We start from the raw sequence: 25,230 nt of genomic DNA on the forward strand, positions 1-25,230 counted from the left end.
TGATACCAAATAATCTGGAATATCTGGTTGCACTACAAAATACAGATAAAAAACCTCATTTTTTGGACCCGACTTTTTTCTCCCAAAATTCGCCCGTGGTCGGAATCCGATTTTGTGTCTGAATTTTAGACTTTTTGGTCTCAGATCTAAGGCAAACTGGTATGAACTGCAAGCAGACAGATGAGCCTTTGCAAAAAGTAGGATAAGATGGGCATTTGGAATAAAAGGTGGTCTTGATACAAAAATAATGGCTCTGTTTAGAAAAAATAAAAGAAAAAAGAACTCCAACTTCTACCTTTCTGCGCAAGTCAAATAGCCAATGAAAAACAATGTTTCTAACACAACTAGGCAGTATGTTATTGAAAGATTACTGGGGATTTGGTATATTCAGATCTATTCAGAAATAGCTTTCAAAATGTGTTTCCTACTCAATTTTCAGGGGAAAATGACAAAAACCTCCAGGGGTTAATATGTTAATATGTCACGTATCAAACCCAGTTCAAAGTGAATAATTTCAAGACATAATTATGAAGTCCCATTGTAAAGACAATTATCAATATTTAGAAGAAGAAATCTCCTGGCTTTGATTTGTAATGGGTCCTGATGAATTTCCTCTACTTACTGGTAAATTTTCAAACAAAGAGGTTCACTTTTCTTGAGAAAATCATAAATGCAATAGAACAACAAAACCTAAATTACAGTAGACTCTTATTTATTTTAAAACTTATCCAAATACCTGGTATTATTCAAACAGCTTGACATGCAGTCCAGGCAAAATTTGTTCTTCGTTTATATCTTTTTTACATCTATTAACCAAACACCAATTATATGAGTACAACCCATGAATTAAAGTAATTTAGTGGTCTGAAATCCTTGGATCCTACTGAATATTGGAAAATCATATAAACACGTTGAAAGCTACATTAAAATTATGGGAAAACAGCAGTGAGCTCTTAACAAGAATTATGCAAATTTAATGATTATGCAATGAAATAGAAAACATGCAAAACAATCTGTGCTTACAATTTTTCTGAAGCACTTGATTTATAAATGAGAACAACAGCTGAAGAGAAGTGAATATCACATAAAAAAAAACAAATTAACTTATCAAGTGATCCATCAGCACAACAGATTGTCTTTATTTTGGTCCTTGTTTTATGCTGTCCAATGAAATGGATTCCTAGATATGCTGTAACTCTATGACATTCAGTTATTTGAAACCTGATATTATCTTAAATTTTCTTTTAATCCTTTAAACTTGAAATAGTGGAAAGTCTGCTGTAATTAATTAACATTTTTTGTTTTATCCTGAATGCATTAAAATCCACTATAGCTGTGGTTATTCAAAGTGGGCTTGCCATGTACAGATTCCTAAAATAAATAAGACATCTTGTCCTTTTCTTATGAGACCTAAATTGATTACCATTTTAAAGTCTCAATGTAGAGCCATGATGGCTTGGTACCATGCATGCCAGACTCAAGAATGAAAGGATGCAGGATTGAATCCTACTGTCAAATCAACCTTGGTCTACTACCATAGTGTGTCCTTGTGCAAGGCAATTACTCTGATTGCCCTGGCAGTAAATAACCTACCTGTGTTGCTGTGATATAAAACACCAAACCATACAAACTTACAAATGAAAATAGTTTGATCCACAATCCAAATATTACAATTACTTGCATCTACTAATTTAGAAACATAATATGATGGCCATATTCCTTCAATTACACACTTGTTACTAAATCCTGGATGAAATAATTGTCATTTCTTAAAATGTTTTGATATATAAAATTTTAGTTTCAACTGACATTTCTTGGTTAGCTGGCTGAAATAAAGTTGTAAATCTGATAAAATTGTGGAAATAATTGAAGTTTAACACTTTGACAGTAATTTTTTTCTATCTCCATGATATTCGTAAATGAAAATGTTATGATCTTAAAAATGTTTAGTTGTCAGCAAAAACAAACATACCGTGGATATGTCCGAATGCTGGAACAGCTGCAGTATCTTCCTGAAGTCATGTGATCCAATAGAATGCTGGGCAAGTTGCTGTACCAATGCCAACAAAGTCTGATGGCCTGTTAATAGAAACATTATACAATACATAGAACAGTGATGATGTTGAGGATGTTTTTATTTTCCAAGGACAAAATAATCCATATAAAGTTAACAATGCTCTGTATATCTGCAGTATACTTAAGTAAACTGTCTATTTATAAACCAAACTTGATAAAAACCTGATTATAAATAATATTATTTTCTACTGCATAATGGGTTAATATTTTTGGGTACCAACTGAAACTGTGTCAGCTAACTGCAACATAGGCATGCCAATGAAATGAAAATGTCAGTACTGAAAGAATAATGTAAAAAGAAAGAAAACACATATATATGAACATAGATTTTAAAGCAACTTATCATTCCATAAAAATTTAGAAAATATTAATGACATTATCAAATAATAGAGCACACGACCTGCAGATAACATGCCTACCCCATGTTTAATAGTTCTCTGTGTAGGCAATAGTAGAACAGTCCTTAATTGCTGTCTTTAAACATCAGTGTTTATTTCTTTAAAAAGAAAGATTTATCTATCATTACTTGAATCATTTTCATTGCTAAAAGAAGAAAAAAAATCATAAAAAGCTATAAATAATTTGCTATTCCACACACAGAATTGTTATTACTTTTTTAAATTACAAATGTAAATACATTATAATTTAATCTATAGTGGAAACACACAATCATTATAACTGTTCCCACTGTAAGACTAAAGTGGTCCTCATCGACTTGATGGATAAACCATATACACACACACACACATACATGTATATATATATATATATATATATATATATATATATATATATATATATATATATATATATATATATATATACACACACACACAAATAAAACCAAAATTTAACTGATCCCTCCCATGTCTCTTCCAATCAGTAACTTCTCTCATTTTTATATGCAGGGAGAACTCCCACTATTCTGTCCTTAGTTTCAGCTCTGAACATGCATCTTTCTTACCCAATGTGCAAGTCATCCACAAACTCTGGTGACATTATATGGTCAAGAACTGACATTTTCAGATGACAATATTTTTCTTCCCCCAGTCACAGTGACCTTGACCTTTAACCCCTAGCCAATAGCCTTTTCCTTACTCTATGTACAAGCTATTATGAAGAAACCACTTTTCTTCTTTTAAGTCACTGTAACCTTGACCTCTAACCTTGCCTCTTTTTCTCAGTCAATGACCTTGACTGTTTGACCCAAAAATCAATATTCTAAGTTTGCCCATGCTCATTTGCATAAGAAAATCATTTCTAATAAAACAAAAGATAATTTTTACTGACTTGACACGGAAACTATAAGAAGGTAATCTTCAAAAACAAAATTGGATTTTTATAGATATTTTGTTTCTCCGAGTTACAATGTATTTCCTAGATTTCAAAGTTACTGTATATTACCTGGATGTCAGTCAAAGTTATTATGTATTTTCTGGATTTCAAAGTTACTATGTATTTCCAGGATTTCAGTCAAAGTTACTATGTATTTCCTGGATTCCAGTCCAGCATGTGTGAACATCTCCCACATTGTGAAAGATGATACAACTACATGTGTATTCACACCATGCCAAAGCTGGGAACCATCTCATAAGCCATAGGTAATTATATCAGCAGGTACTAAACATGGTGGATTTACATGCCAGAAGGTTTACATAGCACTTAGATTTGTACTTTGTCTTGCAGTATGAAGGAGTGCAGTATGGAGAAATACTGCATGATTCTCACAAGAATTCTGCCAATGTTAAGTTAATGGAGAAAAAAGGAGTATATAACAATACACTGTATGAATTAGAACTGTGTACATGAAAAAGACATCGCTACCAAATACCAAAAATATTGTACAACCTCGAGTGCAGTTAACAATGCTTTTAATATTTAAATAATGAATGAAAGCATCTAGTTGCTAAATTGTAACAAGTGACTTAGTAAATGCATGATTAAGGTAGCTGATCTATAAGTCAAGACATTAAAAGGCTGAGCTTTGTTAATATTAATAAATGTTACTGATTTTGTTACATTCATGGAAATTGACCAGGCATGATTTTCACATACTTGCTCATTTCAACTTGGATGGTGGTAGATTCATTAAATTTTCATGATTGATTCACATAACTGCAAATCCAATTAAAAAAACAGTGAATACTGTGTAATCACTCATGCCATTAAATGGCTAGTCACCCTCATATTGATCAAAGATAGTGGGATAAGGAGACACTAAGTAAGAATGAGGTGGTGAAACTATTAACAAAACCCAAATAAACCAAATGCTTTCACCTACCAGAACCTGGTTTCCATTATGCATGAAGAAAAAAACATACCAGAATCTATATCCATTTCTTCAGCAACTGGTTTCCAGAATCCTTCATTGCACAGGATCAGCTCCAGGATATTCTGCACAAAAAGATAGGTAAAGCAAAAGAATATCAGCACATATATTTCAAACTGAACACATTCAGCTCATGTCGCAACAACAGGTTGCTCAGGTCAAATTCATCACAAGAACTGAATTATCTCACATCCAAATGTGACACAGTACTGCATTTTATGTACACAAGGATAAAAGTTGTCCAATTTATGACATCCAATTTTAACTAGTGAAAGAAACCAGTGTGCCAAATTTAAGACTTTAAAATTTCCACCATACATTTTGCAATCAATACAACAACAAAAAAATAGGCAGATATCATTTATATCAGCAATCCATCTGAAGATGAAGAATGTCAATTGTATTATGTTAAAAATGTGTGCAAAGCACAATTTGAGACACATTTAGAGAAATTTATGATCCATGCAAGTTAACAAGTAACAAAATATTCACTTTTATCAGTAGGCTTGTCAGATATGACTGCAGAGAACTGAAGCACTATTGATATACAGTTCTTATCCATATCCCACATGCAATAAGGTTATAAATTACTCATTATTCTCTTAAAAATTATCCTAGTGAGGTTTATGAACTCTAGCAAGGTTATAAGTCATGGCTAATACTACCATATACACTCACCTATAAGTTAAGTCAAACTCCAAACAACCAAGATCCATAATGTGCCTGCAGATCGGGGTCTATGTTTTTTGTTCTACTGATTAATCCTAACAAACTGCACAGACCCAGATCTGACAGTGCACTATGAGAGAGCAAATGTGGATCTGTGCAATTTGTGGTTGGACTCGTCTCATAAGTGAGTATACATGGTAAATGATGAACATTGTTTGCTTCAAATGTTAAAATGCAATTATTTAATTTATGAGCCAAATATACTAACTGATTTTTCTTATATGCAAAACTAAATTACTGTGTTATTTTTTATTAGTGTAAATTATCTTGCAGAGATTAAATTTTAATTAAATAATGCTAATTCTATAGTAATTCAATTAGGATTTTGGGGGCACAAGGGAAGTAATGGAAACAACATGCTGTTAACATTTCTCTTCATAGCCAACAATGGCAGCTAAGAGAATCAAGAGTCAGGTTTATGAGGTAATGAATTCATTAAATATAACTTTACTGAGGTGTTTGGAAGTTATTTTGAACATCTAAAACCCGATATACCCTTCACATGTATCCATATATTTCAACAGACTCGTAACTTTAACAAATTATCGTTGAGGATCTGGCAACAAGAAATAATTTATTATAAAACTTTATTGTCTCAAGTAAATACATATTGGTAATTACCAAACAAGAGGTCCCAACGAGCCTGAAATCACACACCTGGATGACTTGTCTACCTACATGCCAAATTCAGTGGCAGTTGACTAAGAAAACAGCATTGGTATTGAGCTTACTGACATTTAGCGGCTTTTACATTATTTACAACAGCCATATGGGATGCATGATCAGCATTATTTTTCACAAAGACTAAGCGCTCTACGTAAGGATGCACAGAAAGAAATGAGCTCATCTTCTATTCATTGGGTGGCATGGGGCTGACTGTGTGGTCTAGGGCACTTGCCTTTACAGATCATGCACATCTGACTCTGTGTGGGGGTGAGTCTCAGCTCAACCAATGTTGAATATGTGAGAAAGCATTCCATAATTAATGGCAGATGACCACCATTTGTATAAATCTGAAAGGCCTCTATGCCAGTATGCTTTAAAATTTGGTAAAATTCTGTAAAGCAGACTTTGAGAACAATTCTTTTAAAGGTTTCCCAGTTTTTAGTAATGTCAGCCATATTTGATGATGAAATCGCATCATTGGTGCCAATTTTGAAAGACCTTCATGACATCAATGGCATCACTGGTGCCAATTTTGAAAGGCCTCCATGCCATGAAATGGCATCACTGTTGCCAATTTTAAAAGGCCTTCATGCCATTAACCTTTCTGCAAGGTTCGCTAAAAATGATCCAGTGGTTTTTACGAAGATGAAAACAATGATTGTTAATGATGGATAATAGTTGCAGAACCATACCTTAAGCACACTTGGCCTTATCAACAAGTGAGCTGATCAAAGTACAATATAATGTGTAGCCATCCCCCAAAAAGACATATTCAAAGATACAAAAAGTTTAAATCCATACAGGCTGTTGGGAAAATGGTGAAAGTATCTAAGGAGAATAGTCATTTCATGACAAAATACATTTGCTGTCAATAACGGAATATCAAATCTAATACATTTAAATCTAGAGAATATTTGATCAAATCAGAAAGAAAATTCTCTTAATGTATATTATAAAATTATGGACTGCAAGAACTATCTCCCCATTTTCCACTAACAGGTTACAAGTATGATGCATTCTCCATAAGATTTCTGGAACAGAGCAAAAACCTAGACAATATTAAATGATTGATATTTCATGCAAAAGTCACAGGTGAACATTGGCATGGATCAAATATTGGATCTTTGTCATTTACAAAATGTTAACTTTTAGCTTAGTTCTGTTGAGTTACGATAAAACAATATCAGACCTAACAAGAGTGGGAATATTGTTCAATGCCAGAAAACAAAAACCTGACAAATTGTGTTTTATTTATTTGAAGGAAAGAATAGCTCCATACCTATGCTATGTAGTGGGAAAAGACAGAATACAGCCAAGTTATTGTTGTGGACCCAAAGAGGATGGAGAGAGAGAAGGAAAATAAATATGGTAATGCTGACCTGTCACCAACAGTGATTGGAAAGGACCAGAAGCAATCAGTCATGCTGACTGCTGACATGTCAGTAATAAGAGTTCAATCAGTCAGTCACTCGACTATGATGAAATTTGTTTTATCAGAAGGGCTAATTGCATTCTGTATACAGTCTGTAATGCTATTTTTGAGAGAAAGTGTATCATTCAAATGTCATTTTCAATTTCCTTTAGTCTATGTAATTGATTAAATTGTTATATTTTGCATATGGGGGTTCATGTTGATCATTGCTCAGATCTTTGTATCCCATCCATTAATTTCATATTTTAATTTGACTGTTTACTTGATCCAGGCAATAACAACATGGTTGATCACGTCCTAGATAATGATAACCAAAGTACCATTATAACAGGTAGGGGATCATACTAAATGACACACACACACACACACACACATACACACACACACACACACACACACACACACACACACACACACATAGTGAAACATGTATACCAGAATAACCTCAAGACCAAACTGTTGTACAAGTTCCAAATTTTCCATGTTTATAATCATTTTTTCCCCCCAGTAAACTAAACCCCCTCAAATCCAAATACTAAGACATATTTTAATCTCAAACATTAAATGTATACTGAACCCAACCCCCCCTCAACCCCATAAAACCAAAGCTTACTTCAAACCTGAAAATTTATTTTGGCTGCTAAAATCCTAACATACAGAACAATAATGGTTAGCAGGTACTCTCTTAATTAAGCTTATCTGTGTAACAGAGCCCCAGAAAATGTCCCAAGGACACACAATGATAAAGCAATACTTGACATGCATGTTTGCCAACACAGATTACAGCCAACAACAGACTAAGTCTTTGCACTAGAATTAAAAGCCAGCTTCTATTGCAAATTATTAATAACTAAATGACTGTAGATAAGCCATCTAAGAAAGATTATGATTATCTGCTTATCCAAGTATGATTGATTTTGTATACTGTATACACTTGCTTATAAAATGAGTCCAACTGCAAACTGTACAGACCAGATAATGTACTGGTGCTTTATGCTACAGCAGATCAGGATCTTTGTTGAGTCAACTTTTAAGAAAGTACATTATGATACATGATTAATAGAACATTTTTTTAATGTGTTTGTTTGTTTAATGAAATCTAAGAGCTTTATTAATTAGACATGTGGTCTCGCTTTTTATGCTTTGTTGATGGAGATGAACAGAACAAATCCAGATTCACTCAATTGATTTTTTGATGGGAAAAAGTCATTACATGTATTTTAGCATCCACGGTCATTATTTGTTTTCACTCACATGTCAAGATGTCACAATGATCAGCTAAGCAACATAGGATTGAATTGTCTTTACTGAATAAAATTAGACTGATCAATGAGTATGAATCTGTGCCTAAACCTACACTGAACAAACAAGGGAAAGAATCTGGCTGAGAAACTTGTAGTTTCAGACATTTTAAAGAAAAAGGATTTACATAAGAATGAATTGGAAAAGAAGACTAATGCAAAGAAGCATTTTTTACATGCAACAGTTTAGCCACGCTAAGACCAAAATATTCCAATTTCAGGCCCCATAAATATTTTAAACTCTCTCTCCCTCTAGTCCCATGACACATTTTTCTCTCATTCTCTCTCATCAAATAGGCACTTAAATTTTTTTATTTCTGTCTTTCCATCAAAACAAGCATTCAGAGAAAGGTTTCTTCACATCTTTCAAATCAACAGTAAACCAACTCTCAAAACTGAAAAATGTTTCTGGGTCAAAAATTGTGGGTGTGTGGGTGTGTGTGAGAGAGAGAGAGAGAGGGAGGGAGAGAGAGAGGGAGAGAAAGAGCATCTCATATTGAACTTTTTGTACCCTATGTATAAAATATGAACATAACACTTCTTCCTCTTTGCATTCTTTTTAAACACCTTTTGGAAAACACTAAGTAACAAGGTTTATTTCCAATAAAAGATAATGGATTGTACTGGAATAGTCAGCTGACCAATAATGTCAACCCTACATAGGTACTCTAGTCTAATATAATGTCAACCCTACATAGGTACTCTAGTCTAATATAATGTCAACCCTACATAGGTACTCTAGTCTAATTTAATGTATATACTTTCATAGTTCTGAATTTTGTCTCGACAACATTGTGGAGCTCTGTGGACATTTTGCTTGAATTAAAGAATTTCATTCTTTCAATAATTGCAACTAAACAGAACAGTGTTTACTTGAGACAAGAATTTAGGATTATTAAGGAAGCCCCCTCCCCAATGAATGACAGATTAACAGGAAAAGAAAGAGATATACTTTACACATTAGTTCAGAATCATTAATAACAATGAAGTAGAAGCATTTGTATCAACAGTCATTATGTATGATGTAAATATTGTACTGACTCATGAATAATCCATATCCAACTGTGCCAAGTGTAGACCTTGATCTGTGGTTACATAATGCTCCAGCATATCAGGGTCGATGTTGTTCATACTACTTATGACTTTAAATGAGCAGTACAGACCCTCATCTCAAACTTTCGGTAAACAGAGAATTGCATTGGCTCAATGGTTATAACACTGGACTTGTGACCAGTTGGCATTGGTTCAATTTCCACAATTGGGTCAGCACAGATCAACTATCATACCATGGCTTTGCAAGGCACTTTACTAGCCTCAGCACCATATGTCCTGTGTCGTCAAACACCAAACCAGATCTGGGTCTATATCTAGGTGCATATTAATGTATAATAATATACAGGTACATACCTGATTACAATGATTTATATTACCTTGTTCTTGTCCTTCTTGATAGTCATTGCATGTAAAACTAAACAAGTGTGACAAGGTAAAGTGAAACTTGCAGGGTATTTTACAGTTCATGAATGAGGCCATTGTTTAAAAAAAATGTATCACTGCTTGTAACCCATGATCACTCTTGCACTGAATTTACTTACAAATTATTACACAACACATTAACTTTTCTGAGCTTTGACCGTTTATGGGCCATTTGAATGGCATATTTATGATATACATTTATATAAATGACATCTGTCTACAAAGGAAAAATGTGCATGGTCTCTTAAACATTCATTATTACCATATTATAGGCGCTTATAAATCTAGCCTCTCAAAACAAGTAGCTTCATAATAATGATGCATTCTCATAATAATATGGTGTAGAAGACTAAAAAAGGGAAGCAGTAAATTACTGTAAATTCACAATTTTTGATGTGGTACTGAGTTTGGCAGATTTCATGGCAGCTTCAAACTACAAATGTAAAGTCTCAATAAACAATGCTGTTGCTGAAGAACAAATGGGAATCCTTTTACAATTTAAGTACTCAAAGTCCCTAAATCTCTGCAAATTAAGTACTCAGTCCCTAAGTTCTTGCAATTTCAGTACTCAAGTCCCTAAATCCCTGCAATTTAAGTACTCAAAGTCCCTAAATCCCTGCAATTTAAATAATCAAAGTCCCTAAATCCTTGTAATTTAAGTACTCAAATTCTCTAAATCCTTGTAATGTAAGTACTCAAAGTCCCTAAATTCCTGTAATTTAAGTACTCATAATCCCTAAATTTCTTCAATTTAAATACTCAAAGTCCCTAAATCCCTGTAATTTAAGTACTCAGTCCACAAATCCCTGCAAATTAAGCACTCAAGGTTCCTAAATCCCTGCAAATTAAGTACTCAAAATCCCTATATCCCTGCAATTTAAGTACTCATAGTCCTTAAATCATTGTAATTTAAGTACTAAAAGTCCCTAGATCCTGCCATTTAAGTACTCAGAGTCCCAAATTATTGTAATTTAAGTACTACAAGTCACTAGATCCCTGCAAATTAAGTACTCAAAGTCCATAAATCCCTTAAATGTGGCAGCAACAACAAATTGCACCTCTTTCTTTAACTCACAATCACAGGGATCCACAAAAAATGACTTCAGCATAAGCAAGGGCATGCTATAGTGAGGGAAACGAATTTTGATTAACATTGACAGCAGTGGTGGGGGACAAGGTGGAACTAGCAACTTTCATGACTACATGAAAATTAAAATCTTCCTTGTCCAAACAAATTCTTGTATAATAGATTTTAATATTAACTGATGCTAGCCAAAAACAGTTAATACACTAATGACAAGATATTTAATACAAATCCAGTTGATATACATTACTTAGCAAATTTATACATCAGTAAAATTTTAAATGCCACCAGTATTCATCGTTAAGAAAACACAAATAAACTAAAGTTTCTTAGCATAAACTATAAGATCCAAATGCAGTTATATGGCTGCACAAGTCATTTACTAAAGACGGCAATTTTAGCACATGTAAATGTCTTAATACAACTCCATGTGTTTGTACTAATAAACACACATGGTATGTTGCACTCTCCTGGCATTTTACATCTTGATATTTAAAAAATAAAATAAAAAATGGACCAAAAAGAAAAAGAAAAATAAGAAAATATATGTTTTGTGAGAAGTCAATTCCAAATGTATCATTGCAATATTTAATTAATAAACCATATATTATCTAAAGGCAAAACTATGAGTTGTCTCGGAGTGTAACTTTATTTAAAATAATTATGCTGATCTCCACTCAGGTGTTCTGTGATGTTGGAAATTTATGTCATGTATTCAGCTAAGATGCCTAATCTCTTAAGTAATTAGCATCACTGTGTCAAAGAACTAACATGTTCTCAGCTTGTCTGAAATAAAGCCAGCTTAGCCACTGAATATGCACTTAATTAGGTTCTCACGGAAATGTGCTCATGCCTTAACGTGATAGTCAATTGAATAAATGAAGGTGTGTCACTTTTATCATGATGAAGCCCAATCCAAAGAAAATTAAAACAGTAATTTCAATTGATGAGACATTTTTAATTGATATTCATTTCATACAGTATAGCTAACCACCAGTAGGCATTTACCAATATTTTCATTGATCAATATTTCGTTATATACTGTGTTATTTTTTGAGAAACTTTTTATGAGGAAATATTTGTCAAAATGTGAGTTTTCATTCAAACTACAAATTTCATGACAAAGATCCCAAATTTCTGCACAACGACCACATTTTTTTATCACAAAACTAGTGATACGTCTAACTTTCATTGACCAATTTCAATCACAATTCTTTTCTTATAATACAACTGTTAGTGAGAAGCAACAAAAAAGGGATTCATATTTGCTTCTATGCAACAAACAGGTTTGCAATTTACCTGGGGGAAAAAAGGGAGCAGACATTTTCATGCTTCTAGCCTGACTCCACACAAAGTTATAAAGATAGAAAGTTGTGGAGTTTGAATAAGAGTTCAACTGGACTTTATGCAGGTCAAGTCATTTAAAATTATTAAATCTAACCTCATTGCACATGGCTTTGACCACCCTGCTGTCCATTCTTGTCACCTGCAAAAGTCTATGAAGCACCAAAGTCAGCACAGCCCTGTCTGGCTTGACATCCTGTACACACACAAGGAGTTCCACGACAAGTCGAAATATTGAGGGGAAAAAGACCTTCTGAAGTGAGCGACCTGTGGTCAGTAATTCTTTCCCTGTTAACTTCTCACCTGCACATTAGAATCATTATAAGCTTTATTTCATCTAAAGCATGTGAATGAATCATAGTACTGAAAAAAAATTATGTGATGATTTGAGTGAAAGATCTTTACTAATATCAGAGTTTAGTCAGGAGATTTATCAATGCATCCATAATTTCTCATTAGGTCATTACTGGCATTAGACCAATCAAATGTATCCATACTTTTTCATTTGGTCATTAATTGGCACTAAACCAATCAAATGCATCCATACTTTCTCATTTGGTCTTTAATTGGCACTAGACCAATCAAATGTATCCATTGTTTCTCATTAGGTCATTAATGGCACTAGAACATACAAATGTATCCATACTTTCACATTAGATCATTAAATGGCACTTGAACAATCAAATGTGTCCATACTTTCTCACTAGGTCATTATTAGCACTAGAATAATCAAATGTATCCATACCTTTTCATTAGATCATTACTGGAATTAGACCAATCAAATGTATCAATACTTTCCCATTAGGTCATTAATTGGAATAATCAAATATATCCATACTTTCTCATTAGGTCATTACTGGCATTGTAACAATCAAATGTATCCATACTTTCTCATAAGGTCATTAACGGCACTAGAACAATAAAATGCATCCATACTCTTTTCATTAGGTCATTACTGAAATTAGACCAGTCAAATATAGCATTACTTTCTCATTAGGTCATTATTGGTATTAGACAATTCAAATATATTCCACATTTTCTTATTAGGTCATTCCTGGCAGTAGACCAATCAAATGTATCCATACTTTCTCATTAGGTCATTAATGGCAACAGACCAATCAAAATGTATCAATACTTTCTCACTAGGTCATCACTGGCATTAGACCAATCAAATGTATCAATACTTTCTCATTAGGTCATCACTGGCATTAGACCACACCATTAAATCCTTTAATTATGAATGCAACCCTTCTCAAAAGATATTTTAAGTTTGGGCAAAAATTTATTACATAACAAGAATTTTCAAGTTTAATACAGAGTCAACCAGTAATAAGGATATTTTTGAACTTCAAAACTGACTGCAGATAAGACAAATAGTGTTTCCAAGGAAATCATTTTTGGCTGATTCTCTACAAAGTGTCTACACTGGTGTGGGAAGGCAAACAACATTTTAGACTAACCTTGACCTTCTTCATAAAGGGACTCTTCATTGTCTGCTTCATAACCATGTTCTGTCATAAATACTTCCTGCTCATCCTCACTTCCTGACTGAAGAAGCTGTCGGACTTCATCTTCATCACAAATATCATCATCACCTGTGTGCTGAATGGCAAGAGTTTTAAAAATGACAATACTGGCCGACAGATAAATATTTACATCATCATTAAGGGGGCAGGGGGCCTGTACAATTTTATTTCAAGACTACTGAACTATTTTAAACCATATTATTTTAAACTATATTTCTTTCAGACATTCTTACAATTCTAAAATATGGTGGTGGGGATTCAATAGAAAGCAACTGCTTACTCGAGAACCATCTCATGAATAACGAAAATATAACAGTATAAATCTGGATGCTGTTAACAAAAAAAAAGTACAAACAAAAATTATCTGCACAACTAAAGGTATTTACAGAACAGGTGATAACACAAAAGGACTGACTTTTACAGACCCATACAATCTTTAAACATTTTAAAAAGGAACAACAGTTATTATTAGATAAATGATTCATGATAAATTAATTAATTAAATAATAATACTACTAATAATAATAATAATAATTTAAACCAGGGCAATTGTTCTTAATCTGGTATGCAATACCTCCATTATTTGATTACCAATGAATTAGAGTTTGAAATTACATAATGAGGGGTTATTTCTTACTACGACAGGTAGCATGTTCTATGTTCAAATCAGTAAAAGGAATTTTAGAAAAATGTTGTTCAGATCTTGGATGCTGAATGTTGCTGGCTAATCAAGCAAGGTAGTTTTCTATAAATGAGGGCTGAATTAAGCAAAACCTGAAGATATTTAGGCACTAATCCATCATAAATGTTAAATAACTGAACACTAATAGCAGTAACAAGTGAGGCTTTCCCACCTAGTTTAATGGTACAGATGTACAGGGTATGCAGTCTTGGTTGTACTCATCAGCACAATATATTTCTGAGTTCTTTCTCCTTCAACATTCATCCATCACAAATATGATCGGCATAATAGAGATAAGACTCGTTTTAATAAAGGCAACCAATCCAGTTTGAATTTAAAACTTTCTACACATTTTCATTTCGCCCAGACGTTATGAAAAATATATTTTATATAATATCATCTATACTTGCTGACAAGTTTAATTCCAAACAACAAAGATCCTGATCTGCCATGTCATAATGTGCCTGCAGTTCAGGATCTGTGTTGCTTGTTCTACCCATTACTCCTAACAAACTGCACAGACCCAGATCTGCTAGCAAATTATGCAATGTCAAAATCTGGGTCTGTGCAGCTTGCAGTTGGACTTATAAGTGAAGATAGATGGTATACCAAGTGGTATCTCTAAACTTATGTCCAAATGTTTGTGCTGAGTAAATTCTTGTATGCTTGTTAAGGTCACATAAAAAATGAAGAATGGTGGTTCTGGTTTGGTATTAAAACTGGTTCACTTTTACCTGGTATAAATGGAACCAGCCAAATGCCCATGAATTCTCCCATGCCACATTTCGACAACATTTATTACAGTACATATAAAAATTAGGGTCATATATAACTGACATACAGTATATAATCACAAGTAAGACAAGTTCAACTGCAAACTGCACAGACCCAGCTCTGCAGGTGCATTATGGGAGAGCAGATCTGGGTCTGTGCAGTTTGTTAGGAGTAATCAGTAGAAGAAGCAACACAGACCCTGTTCTGTAGGCACATTATGATACAGCAGATCAGGATCTTTGTTGTTTGGAATTTGCCTCGACTCTTAAGTCAGTATATACAGTAATCAGAAAAATGTAAACAGATTTTTAAAAATGAGGATATCGATGAATTTCCAACAATTAGCTAATTCTTCAAACTAATCTGGAACATTTTCCAACGGAAGGTTTAAGCTATGCCTGTTTGCCAAAGTAAGATAATTCATCATTATCCCAAAGATCAAGCAAGAATGCCATGGACGGCAAATTACATGTAGATGCCTGCCCGATTCTTCATATTCCTCTATGTCGACCATAGTTGGGCACAGTTGCCTTGAGAGAATACTAACCAATTAGTTTTTTTGTTGTTGTTGTTGTTGTAGGGTTTAATGCCATTTTTCAGCACACGATAGGCTATACATGGCGGCCAGTATTAATGGTGGAGGAAGAACCCGGGAAAACCCCGGAAAGAACCACCGACCCTCGAAAAGCTACTGGCAAGCTTTCTCACATACCCACATTAGCCGAATCCGAGACTCGAACCCAATTGGTTTTTGTGACATCAACCTTTTATCAAGATATGCAGTCTAAACTAAATTTACAGAAACCATTATTTTCTTAACCGACTTACCAAGACCATGCCCTCTAACCTTTAGACACTAGAATCTAAAGGTTTCTTTGGTAATCCAAGAGGAAGTCAACCAGCAAGTTTGATTAAGGAACTTACTCTAAAAGCAAAATAATTCTGCAGGCTCCCATCTTACCTACATGCAAGAACTCCACAAATTTTGCTCAAAGTAAGTGGTATAGACTTAACGATATCATTCAAAAACCATTTTTAATCTTTTATTCACAGTGACTTTGACCTTTGATTTTTTTTAAACCCAAAATCAGCAGGTTTCTTCTTTACCTCAGTACAAGCAATTTAAAATGTTTGGTCCTGAAAACATCTGGGTACCAATTTTCCAACAGGAGCAAAAGATAAATACAAGATGAATCCATATTCTTCACAAAGGTCTTGGGTTCAAGGTAATTTTGCCCTTAAATTCCACTTTGCACCCGCAAGCTGTTGCACCCTGAAATCAGCTTGCCCTTAGCCATTTTGTTTCTATTCTTATTTGATTAATTTTTCCTGCAATCATCACAGTTACAAAAAAAGAACAAGAAGAAAACAACAACACTGATATAAGTAATTAAAGTGCTCAGGTAAAACTTCATTCAATTAAAATATAATGACTCCCAGCTAAAGACAGATGTTGATCCCTATCCAAACTGCAGTGTGTTATTGGTGTATCCCAAAAATATCCTCTATTTATACAAGCTCGATCTTGCTACTGAAAATCTGAGTTCGATGAAATGAAATAACTTCTATTATCTAATATTCAGTTATATCAGTTTTGAAAACAGGGTGTCCTTTTTGAAGATATCCCTGAGGTGTTTCTTTATTTCCCTTTTGGTTCACCTGTATATTATTTGTCACACATGTAACGTTACTTGATTTCTAACCACCTGATAATTTTATCTTGGTCAGGTAAAAGAATGAAGATTTAATAACAATAATAACAACAGTCCACAAATCAGGTATCATACAGGTCAACCAAGTCTTCTTTTAATATAAATTTATTTTCTTCATATTAATTAATTCCTATTTACACATGTATTTTGTATGAAATGTGTAGATTACAGAAGAACCTGTAACAAAAACATAAAATCAGCAAATAGATTTATGAATTCCCACCCATAAACAATTCAAGCAAGAATATTATTAAAGTTAGGAAAATAATTAAAACTTGAGTCTTTGCACATGGTTATTGTTGGTTAATTCCTTTAAAAAGGTTGTCATACCAAGAAAATATTCTTTATTTTCTTCAATCATATCCAAAAAGTAACATTTTATGAGAAGCTTAATAGTCAAATTGATTCTCAAAAATGTACAATGTCAATGCAGTCTATACGCTTTAGAATCTGCAATCTGAAGACAAAGCAATGGCTAACTTGGGCAACTTGCCATATTGTAGCAACTTAATCCCAATGTTTTGGTATCACATGGATGTAAGGCAGTCCTTTTCCATTTGGAATGAATATATTACATACAGGATGCAAAATTTGCAACAAAACTTCATACGTCTTGACACTGGATACTTTGAAGTATTCACAAACTGGTAATTAAATGCATGAGTCTATTAAACAAATAGTTTCCCAGCCATTTAATACCAAGCCAAATTGACAAGGCTGGTTAAAGTTCCTGAGTCAGTTCAGGAAATGGAAGCACCAATACAGCTGACATAATATTGTTTTTTCTTTCCTGAAAGTGTGTACAGACTTATCCCAAAAATCAATTGTATGCCCTTAATGGAGAGAAATTGGAACCTGTGAGACTGTTATCACATTTGCATCGAAGAGCAGCTTAATTTTCATAAAGTACACTGGCTGCATACACAGGTCAGATTATAAGGAGTTTACTGACCAATTTGATGCTCACGACAGTTAAAGTCTAATAATCCATATCAGGTCCAAAATGTGTCCACAAATTTTCTATACACATGTACTCTGTACAATTTTTTTTTATAGAAATGTAGCCATGACAAAACCTGTACATGGAGTTTTGTAACACAGAAGAAAACTACTTGCACTGGATTTGAGAGAGACAGAGAGAGATATGCAACTTACCCCATATAACCATCCTTAACAAGTAAATGGAAAGATCAATACATAACAGCAATAAAATAAGCCTCAACAACATTGAGACTATCACATCAATAACCCCCAATCAATAGCTACAACCTCCTACTCCACTCATCTTTCCAATTAACATTTTGCACAATATATGTGGTCATAATTTTCTCCAAAGTAAAAAGCTTTCTGCAGATGCCTTTTGTTATAACAATCATTCTAGAAAGGCAGACTGCATCTACTGTTGAAACTTCCTATCAGAGTTGTAGGGAACATAGATTTGTCTGCACATAACCACATTCTAAGTAGGAAACCCTCACAAAGGTTAAAAAGATCAAAGATGCAATGTATTAAAACATAAAAATGGCAATATAGAAAAATTTTGGTGCCATTAAGTGAAGGCACTTATTTTTCATCAATTAATCCGCTGTCACCAATTCCATGCATACTCAGGGGAGATAACTACAGCCACTGTAATGCTCTCCTGGTCATGTCAGTTATAACTTGGCACTGTTTGTAGTCATTTATTTTGAAATAGGTGTACAAGAAAAGGTTTTACCCAGGACTGTAACAGTCCAGTATCATTTACCTAAACTCCATTGTCAAACTAAAGACTTTTGTTAACATCATAAGTGTATTTAACAATACTGAAAGTAATTAAAATTGCAAAACATCTTTATCAAATGTGAAGGTTATCTAACTTTCCTTACAGCAAAGACACAAGCCTGACTCATGGCATCATTTAAGTAATAGTAACCAAAAGGTAAATAAAACCCTAACACATTACCTTCATCAAGCAGAAGGATTGTTAGTAAGTAAATGCCTACCTTTATGTAGTGGTAATGTATGCATGTTTGTATGTAGTACAGTAGAACCTGTCATGAAAGACCACCCCTTCTGCCAAAAAGTTATAGTCTCTCAAGACAGGTGGTCTCCTATACAGGTCATACAACTATATAATCAATAAATCTGTGCATTGAGAATGAGGTCTCTCATGATAGGTGGTCTCACATAACAGTGGTCTTTCAAGACAGGTCATAGTGTTTTATGGCAGCTCTGCACAATAGTGGCTATATGATGCCAAATACAGTAAAGTATGAAAAATGTAAAAATGAACTGCACACAAATTTAGGAAGATAAATCCTTCCAAATAAATGTAAACATGAAGTACAGCAAGTTCAATCATGAACTGTAGAAATGTTAACATTCTGTAAAATGTATATAAAACAAACAAAAAAACACATGTAAAATTCCTAAAACATATTTAAAATGTCTTGGATAAACAACATTCCCTCAAAAAGTTCAAGATCTTCTCAGGTGGTAAATTGTCTATGTTTCCTCATATTGTTCAAATAAAAAATACTTCTGTCTCAGAGGGTGAAAGTTAACACACTTGACAAGAATTTGTTATACAGTTGATGAAAAATGGTCTGGTATGCACTTTGGTTGAGGTTCACCATTCTGGAGGATAAATGAATCAGGTATTAATGTGTCCAATATGCAACTGACACAATACCATATTGTTTCTGCAATTTGTTCTATGAAAGGGGTGCCACTCTCTAATAGTGGTTTGACATTTTTAAGTTTATATGTACAGTTTTCATTCCACCCAGTTTTCCAAGTATGATAAACAGACTTATTTATGCAATATAAGAAGTCAGTAAATATAATCTTCTGTTTGGAAAAGTGTGGTTGCTGGGCACATTTGGCTGCTCTGTCTTTTCTTGGCCCTTTATACCAATATCACAAGGCAGTCAAGAGCACAGAATGTGCTCCCCACATTGTATAAGCTCAGCATGTTTCTGTATCATCTGAAATATCATGGGTTGTCAAATAAAAGATTTTGCAAGGCTTTTCATTTTTGGAAAGGGAATATGAAAAGAGGTAATTTACTTTTTGATAGGTTTAAACATTGTTCAAAGATCTGAATCCAAAATGTCTCCCCCCCACACAAATTGGAGACTCTTTATCTTAATCAAAAACAATAATACACATTGCAGAAAGTCATTCCACAACTAAATTTGCACAACAGTGGGTATTTCAGTTGGATTTCAAAACATCGTCATCATTTTTATTATCATTTTGATACAGATAAGAGATTTTGTGTTTCTTATAATGAATCAATTAAATATCATTTAGACCTTCTAACCTCCTGACAGTGTAAAATTATTTCTTCTATTCTACACATTTGCTCTGCATGCATTTCCAATTTCGTCATTTATCAAGCAATCAAAATTTTATTAATGCTGGTCATGTGTTCTTTCAGTGATTTATTTTTATTAATTTTCTTTTAAATGGACAATTTATGCATTGTGGATTCTGGACTGCCCACTTAATACCATGGACAAGGTAACAGGAACAGGGGTTTAAGTGTCCACTATGAAAGGTGAATGGTCACTAAATCTCACTTAATTTTAGTGGAACTCCATCATGGATTTTATTGCAGCCATTAAGGGTTTTATGGCATCCTCATTGATTTTACTGCATAAGCCCTTCAAGTTGACACGCTAAAGAAACATTGCTGTAAATCCAACCACGGTAATTGTTCATTTCATACCTTTACCTGTACGAACTATGCTGTTTTAACAGCATTTGTGGTATAGAACAAACGTTTCAAATTATTTCAATTAAAATTCAAGCATGTTACATAATGGGCTTAATGCTGTAATACATGAGCTCAAAAGACTTGCAAGAAATTTTGATACCTCTCTGTAAGCAAAATAAATAAGTTGAACAGACTGAAAGTAGAACAATAATTTAGTGCTGCAATAATCAAAATGAAGATATTGACAATATCTGCATGCTGGAATTTATCAAGAAAAGGTTCATAACAAACAAGAAATAATTTGGATTTACAGCCTATAAATCCAAAATGTCCCCCCCCCACTACAATTGGAGACTCTTTACCTTACATCAAAAACAATAATACACACTGCAGAAAGTCATTTCACAACTAAATTTGCACAACAGTGGGTATTTCAGTTGTATTTCAAAACACAGTCATCATTTTTATTATCATTTTGATACAGATAAGAGATCATGTGTTTCTTATAATAAATCAATTTAATATAATTTACACCTTCTAGACAATGTGAAATTATTTCTTCTACTCTATTGCCAATTATGTTTCAATTCTTGCTTATCGTGTAAAATAAGTCCTTAGTAAAGTGGATAATTGGATAAAAATGTAAAGAGTTAGTGGAACACCAGACACTCAACTGATAATAAAATATCTGCTTGACATCTGGAAACACGGCATTGTGGTAAGTGTCATGAGAACTGGAAGAACACGCTACCAATGGAGTCATATCTAGATTAGTATTTTAGTGTCACTACAACTGAAAATAATTAACTAATTAAGCTTTCTTCATTAATTTCACCCTTAAATTTGAGAAACATTAAACTTACCCACTGCCCAAATCACTAGCTGTCAGGAATTGTTTGAGCTGTTTACAAAGGAATCAACAGCATGGGCCTTGTTGAGCCTTATTATAGGCCTATCCTGAATCTAAACACATGGCTGGCTAGCACTCTGGTCCCTCAGATCTTGGGAAAGTGTGTGGCATACACACACATATGCACAAGTCTAATACAGAGGCTCAACTACAGGCTTTATCTTAGATATCAGTTTCTCTATGTCACTACCGGTATGCATGTAATTTTACAATTTTAAGCAAAAGACAATAAAGAAGCTGGCAGAATACAACAATAAAGACTGTGTGTTTCTTGTCTTATTTTATAAACTGAATTTTATCAACCTACAATCATGCTTCAGACTCAACATATTCCTTTGTATCAACCCATTAATACTTTTCATGTTTTTACATTCATTTTATTTTTTCTTTCATTTCATTTTTTGTTTGATCTCTCTCTTTTTCTCACAAGTTATTAAAGCTGCTATACCATTCAACTTGTATACTTTATTGAAGCCTATAATTATACTCCTGTTTGAAATTTATCATATATACTAGCTTATAAGTTGAGTCAAATTGCAAACAACAAAGATCCTGATCTGCCATAGCATAACATGCATGCAGACCAGGATATATGTTGTCTATTCTGCTGATTACTCCTAACAAACTGCATAGACCCAGATCTGCTAGCGCATTATGTGACAACAGATCTGGGTCTGTGCACTTTGCAGTTGGATTGAACTTATAAGTAAGTACATACAGTATCTTTCCTCTCTATATAGACTCAGATCTGCTAGCGCATTATGCGACAACAGCTCTAGGTCTGTGAATTTGCAGTTGGACTGAACTTATAAGTAAGTACATACAGTATCTTTCCTCTCTATATACAATTTTTATCTTCATGCAATTTGGTAGGCAAGTATTTGAATATTTAAAAGCATTTGGTCAGCAAGTCTTTGAATATTAAAAAGCATTTGGTCAGCAAGTCTTTGAATATTAGAAAGTGATGCGTACAGCTTAAAAATAACATTCAGCCAACAGGCAAGTTCCACACAATATAGTGTATGTCCGTTATTACCTAATTATACTGCTGCGATCTCCCAGATTTAAACATCCACTATAAGCCACGATGTGGACATCCATGACAACCACATTACTAGGTCCATGATACACAAGTCTGGATGGATTCATTTCCACCACAGAAATTCAGACATCTATTATCTCAGGCAATAACTTGACTTCATCAATATAGAAAATATAAAAAGCCAAAAGTACTGATGTTAACTCTAACAAACCAATCAAAGAGTAACATCACTGACAAGGTAAAGATTTCTTTTCAGTTGCACACTTAAATGTCTTTGTTTTGAACAGTTTGTAGGAACTGGCTTAACAAGAAGGTGCCATTTGTATCAGCATCCAGATCATTGATGTTATATTTTTAGTTGCTGTTGGTGGGAGGACAGTGTTAAAAGTTTATGCTTTCACTGAATCCCCCAAAAATCATTTCACATAGTTTCTCTAAAAAATATGGTTTAAACTAAGAAGGTGCTTGCTTTAAAAGATTCCCAATAGTCTCTCTCTGATATAAACATACAAGAAACAAAGACAATCCAAGTAAAACAGTTTGCCAAAAATACTACTCAAGCACCTATATATGTCTCAGAGTCTGTTTCAGTTTCTTGATAGCAACAAGTCAAATGCTTAATGAACTAGTAAAGTGAACAGCAAACAACAATCGGACTGAATACAATCTGAATGTCGCTGTAACCCCATAAGTAATATCAGGTTGTTTTTCTGATTACAAATTCAATCTCCATCCATCCACAACTGTGTTAGTGTTGTACCAGAATTAATCTAAGCTGATGCCATTTAGTGAAAATTTCATAAAAAGGGAGAAGAGAATAATCTACAGATTATTCTGCTGTTTATGACATTCAAACTGCATTTCGTTACTATGATATGCACATATGTATACAACCAACTGTTTGCTTACTCGGAAACCTTGAATACTACACATATTTACCCACCAAATATGTACTTTAAAACAGAAAACAATGCCAGACTCATGCATAACCAATGGGCTGGCACTTCGGCTTATTCAGCGTAGTGGACCCAAGTTTAATCCTAGAGAAAGGTCCTGAGAGTAAATTTAAAATAAATGAAATTTCAATTTAAGCGCATTTTTTAGAAACTTTTTTTCAGTGATTGCAACTTTATAATTGTTCTAATAAGATCACAGCAAATGGGCTTGGACTTTTTTGCACTTTGTCATGAACATATGGAAAGAGAGCGCAAATGTAAACAGCTGTTTAGACAAATTGTTAAGTCATAATATTGCTGGCATCAATATTCATAACTGAAGATTGTTGGTAATGAATATTCATGCGTGAAGATTTTATGTGCAAGTTACTTTTTGAAAGAAACCAATTTCAACCGTAAGATCAAAATGAGAACATCGATTCCAGTTCTAAATTACTCAATCCTGAATGGCATTGTTTTTTCAATCCTTAAGCTACTAATTAATTAATTACAGTTTCATGTCTGAAGGTACTAAATCCTATCTGTTATAACAGGTGAGGAATTTATCACAAACAAGATTGACCAAATTATTGCAAAGTAATTCATCACGAAGAAGATACACTATATTACTGCAAAGTAATTTATCACAAAAAACAGACCTAATTACTACAAAATAATTTATCACAAAAGATTGACCTAATTAGTGTAAAGTACAAATATTATCTACTATTACATGTAACAAATGACTGACTAACCCTGTTAATATTAAAGGAAATAATTTTATCCTACCTGCTAAATGACACATGAAAATTAATTAACTTGGGGGGGAATTCTTTTTTTTGTAGGAACAGACATGACCAATATCTGTCGACTGTTTAATCTGATTTTTTCTTTTGATCATTTTAAAAGTCTTATATTTCATGCCTGAAAATGTGTAAAATCTAACCATAATTATATAGCAAAACAGCAGCATGACTGAACAAGAAGCCAAAGTGGACACAACTAAAATCAACTAACCCATCTTGGCCTGATCTTCAAACAATATTTAAAATGTTTAATCTGAGACCCAATATAAGCCCCGTTAATCATGTTGGGTCAAAATCTGTGTACGAAGTGATGAATCAAATCAATGACATTTCCAGATTTCACTGGATACCAATCATCACCAGTCTGAATTATTGCTCAAACATATTCACTGATCAAGTTTCATTAAGTAAAGCATCCAGAAGCTAGAACTGGTAACAAGACTAGTTAATCGGAGTAACTGGAGTAATCATTATCTAAATAATATGTTTCAATGGAAAATTTCATCATAAAATGTTAATTGATAAAGTTCAGAGTCTCTAAAAACAACAACTGCTGAAAATGAAAGTTCTGAACAATTTAACAAAAGTACAGGATTGAATTGTATACTTTTTTCTTTTGTTTATTATCCACTCCATCCACCTGCCCACCTTCTACAGTTACAAAGTTGATCGTGAGTACCTCCAATGAAACTCTAAAGCTGAA

General features: G+C 33.5%; 1 protein-coding gene across 1 annotated transcript in view; it reads right to left on the reverse strand.

Annotated features, from left to right (window-relative positions):
- The window catches only part of LOC149808240 (lysosomal-trafficking regulator-like), a 250,120-nt gene that overhangs the window by 180,136 nt on the left and 44,754 nt on the right, over nucleotides 1–25,230 (reverse strand). Inside the window, exons 6-9 of the mRNA XM_089975328.1 lie at nucleotides 13,898–14,039; nucleotides 12,535–12,740; nucleotides 4,398–4,470; nucleotides 1,973–2,079 (exon numbers count right to left, since the gene is read on the reverse strand). Coding sequence (XP_089831454.1) covers nucleotides 1,973–2,079; nucleotides 4,398–4,470; nucleotides 12,535–12,740; nucleotides 13,898–14,039 — 528 coding nt within the window. The remainder of the gene's footprint in view (nucleotides 1–1,972; nucleotides 2,080–4,397; nucleotides 4,471–12,534; nucleotides 12,741–13,897; nucleotides 14,040–25,230) is intronic.

The sequence above is a fragment of the Sinohyriopsis cumingii genome, chromosome 1 (assembly GCF_028554795.1).
Source record: "Sinohyriopsis cumingii isolate HCF-2022 chromosome 1, ASM2855479v2, whole genome shotgun sequence".
In the NCBI taxonomy this organism is placed as follows: Eukaryota; Metazoa; Mollusca; class Bivalvia; order Unionida; family Unionidae; genus Sinohyriopsis; species Sinohyriopsis cumingii.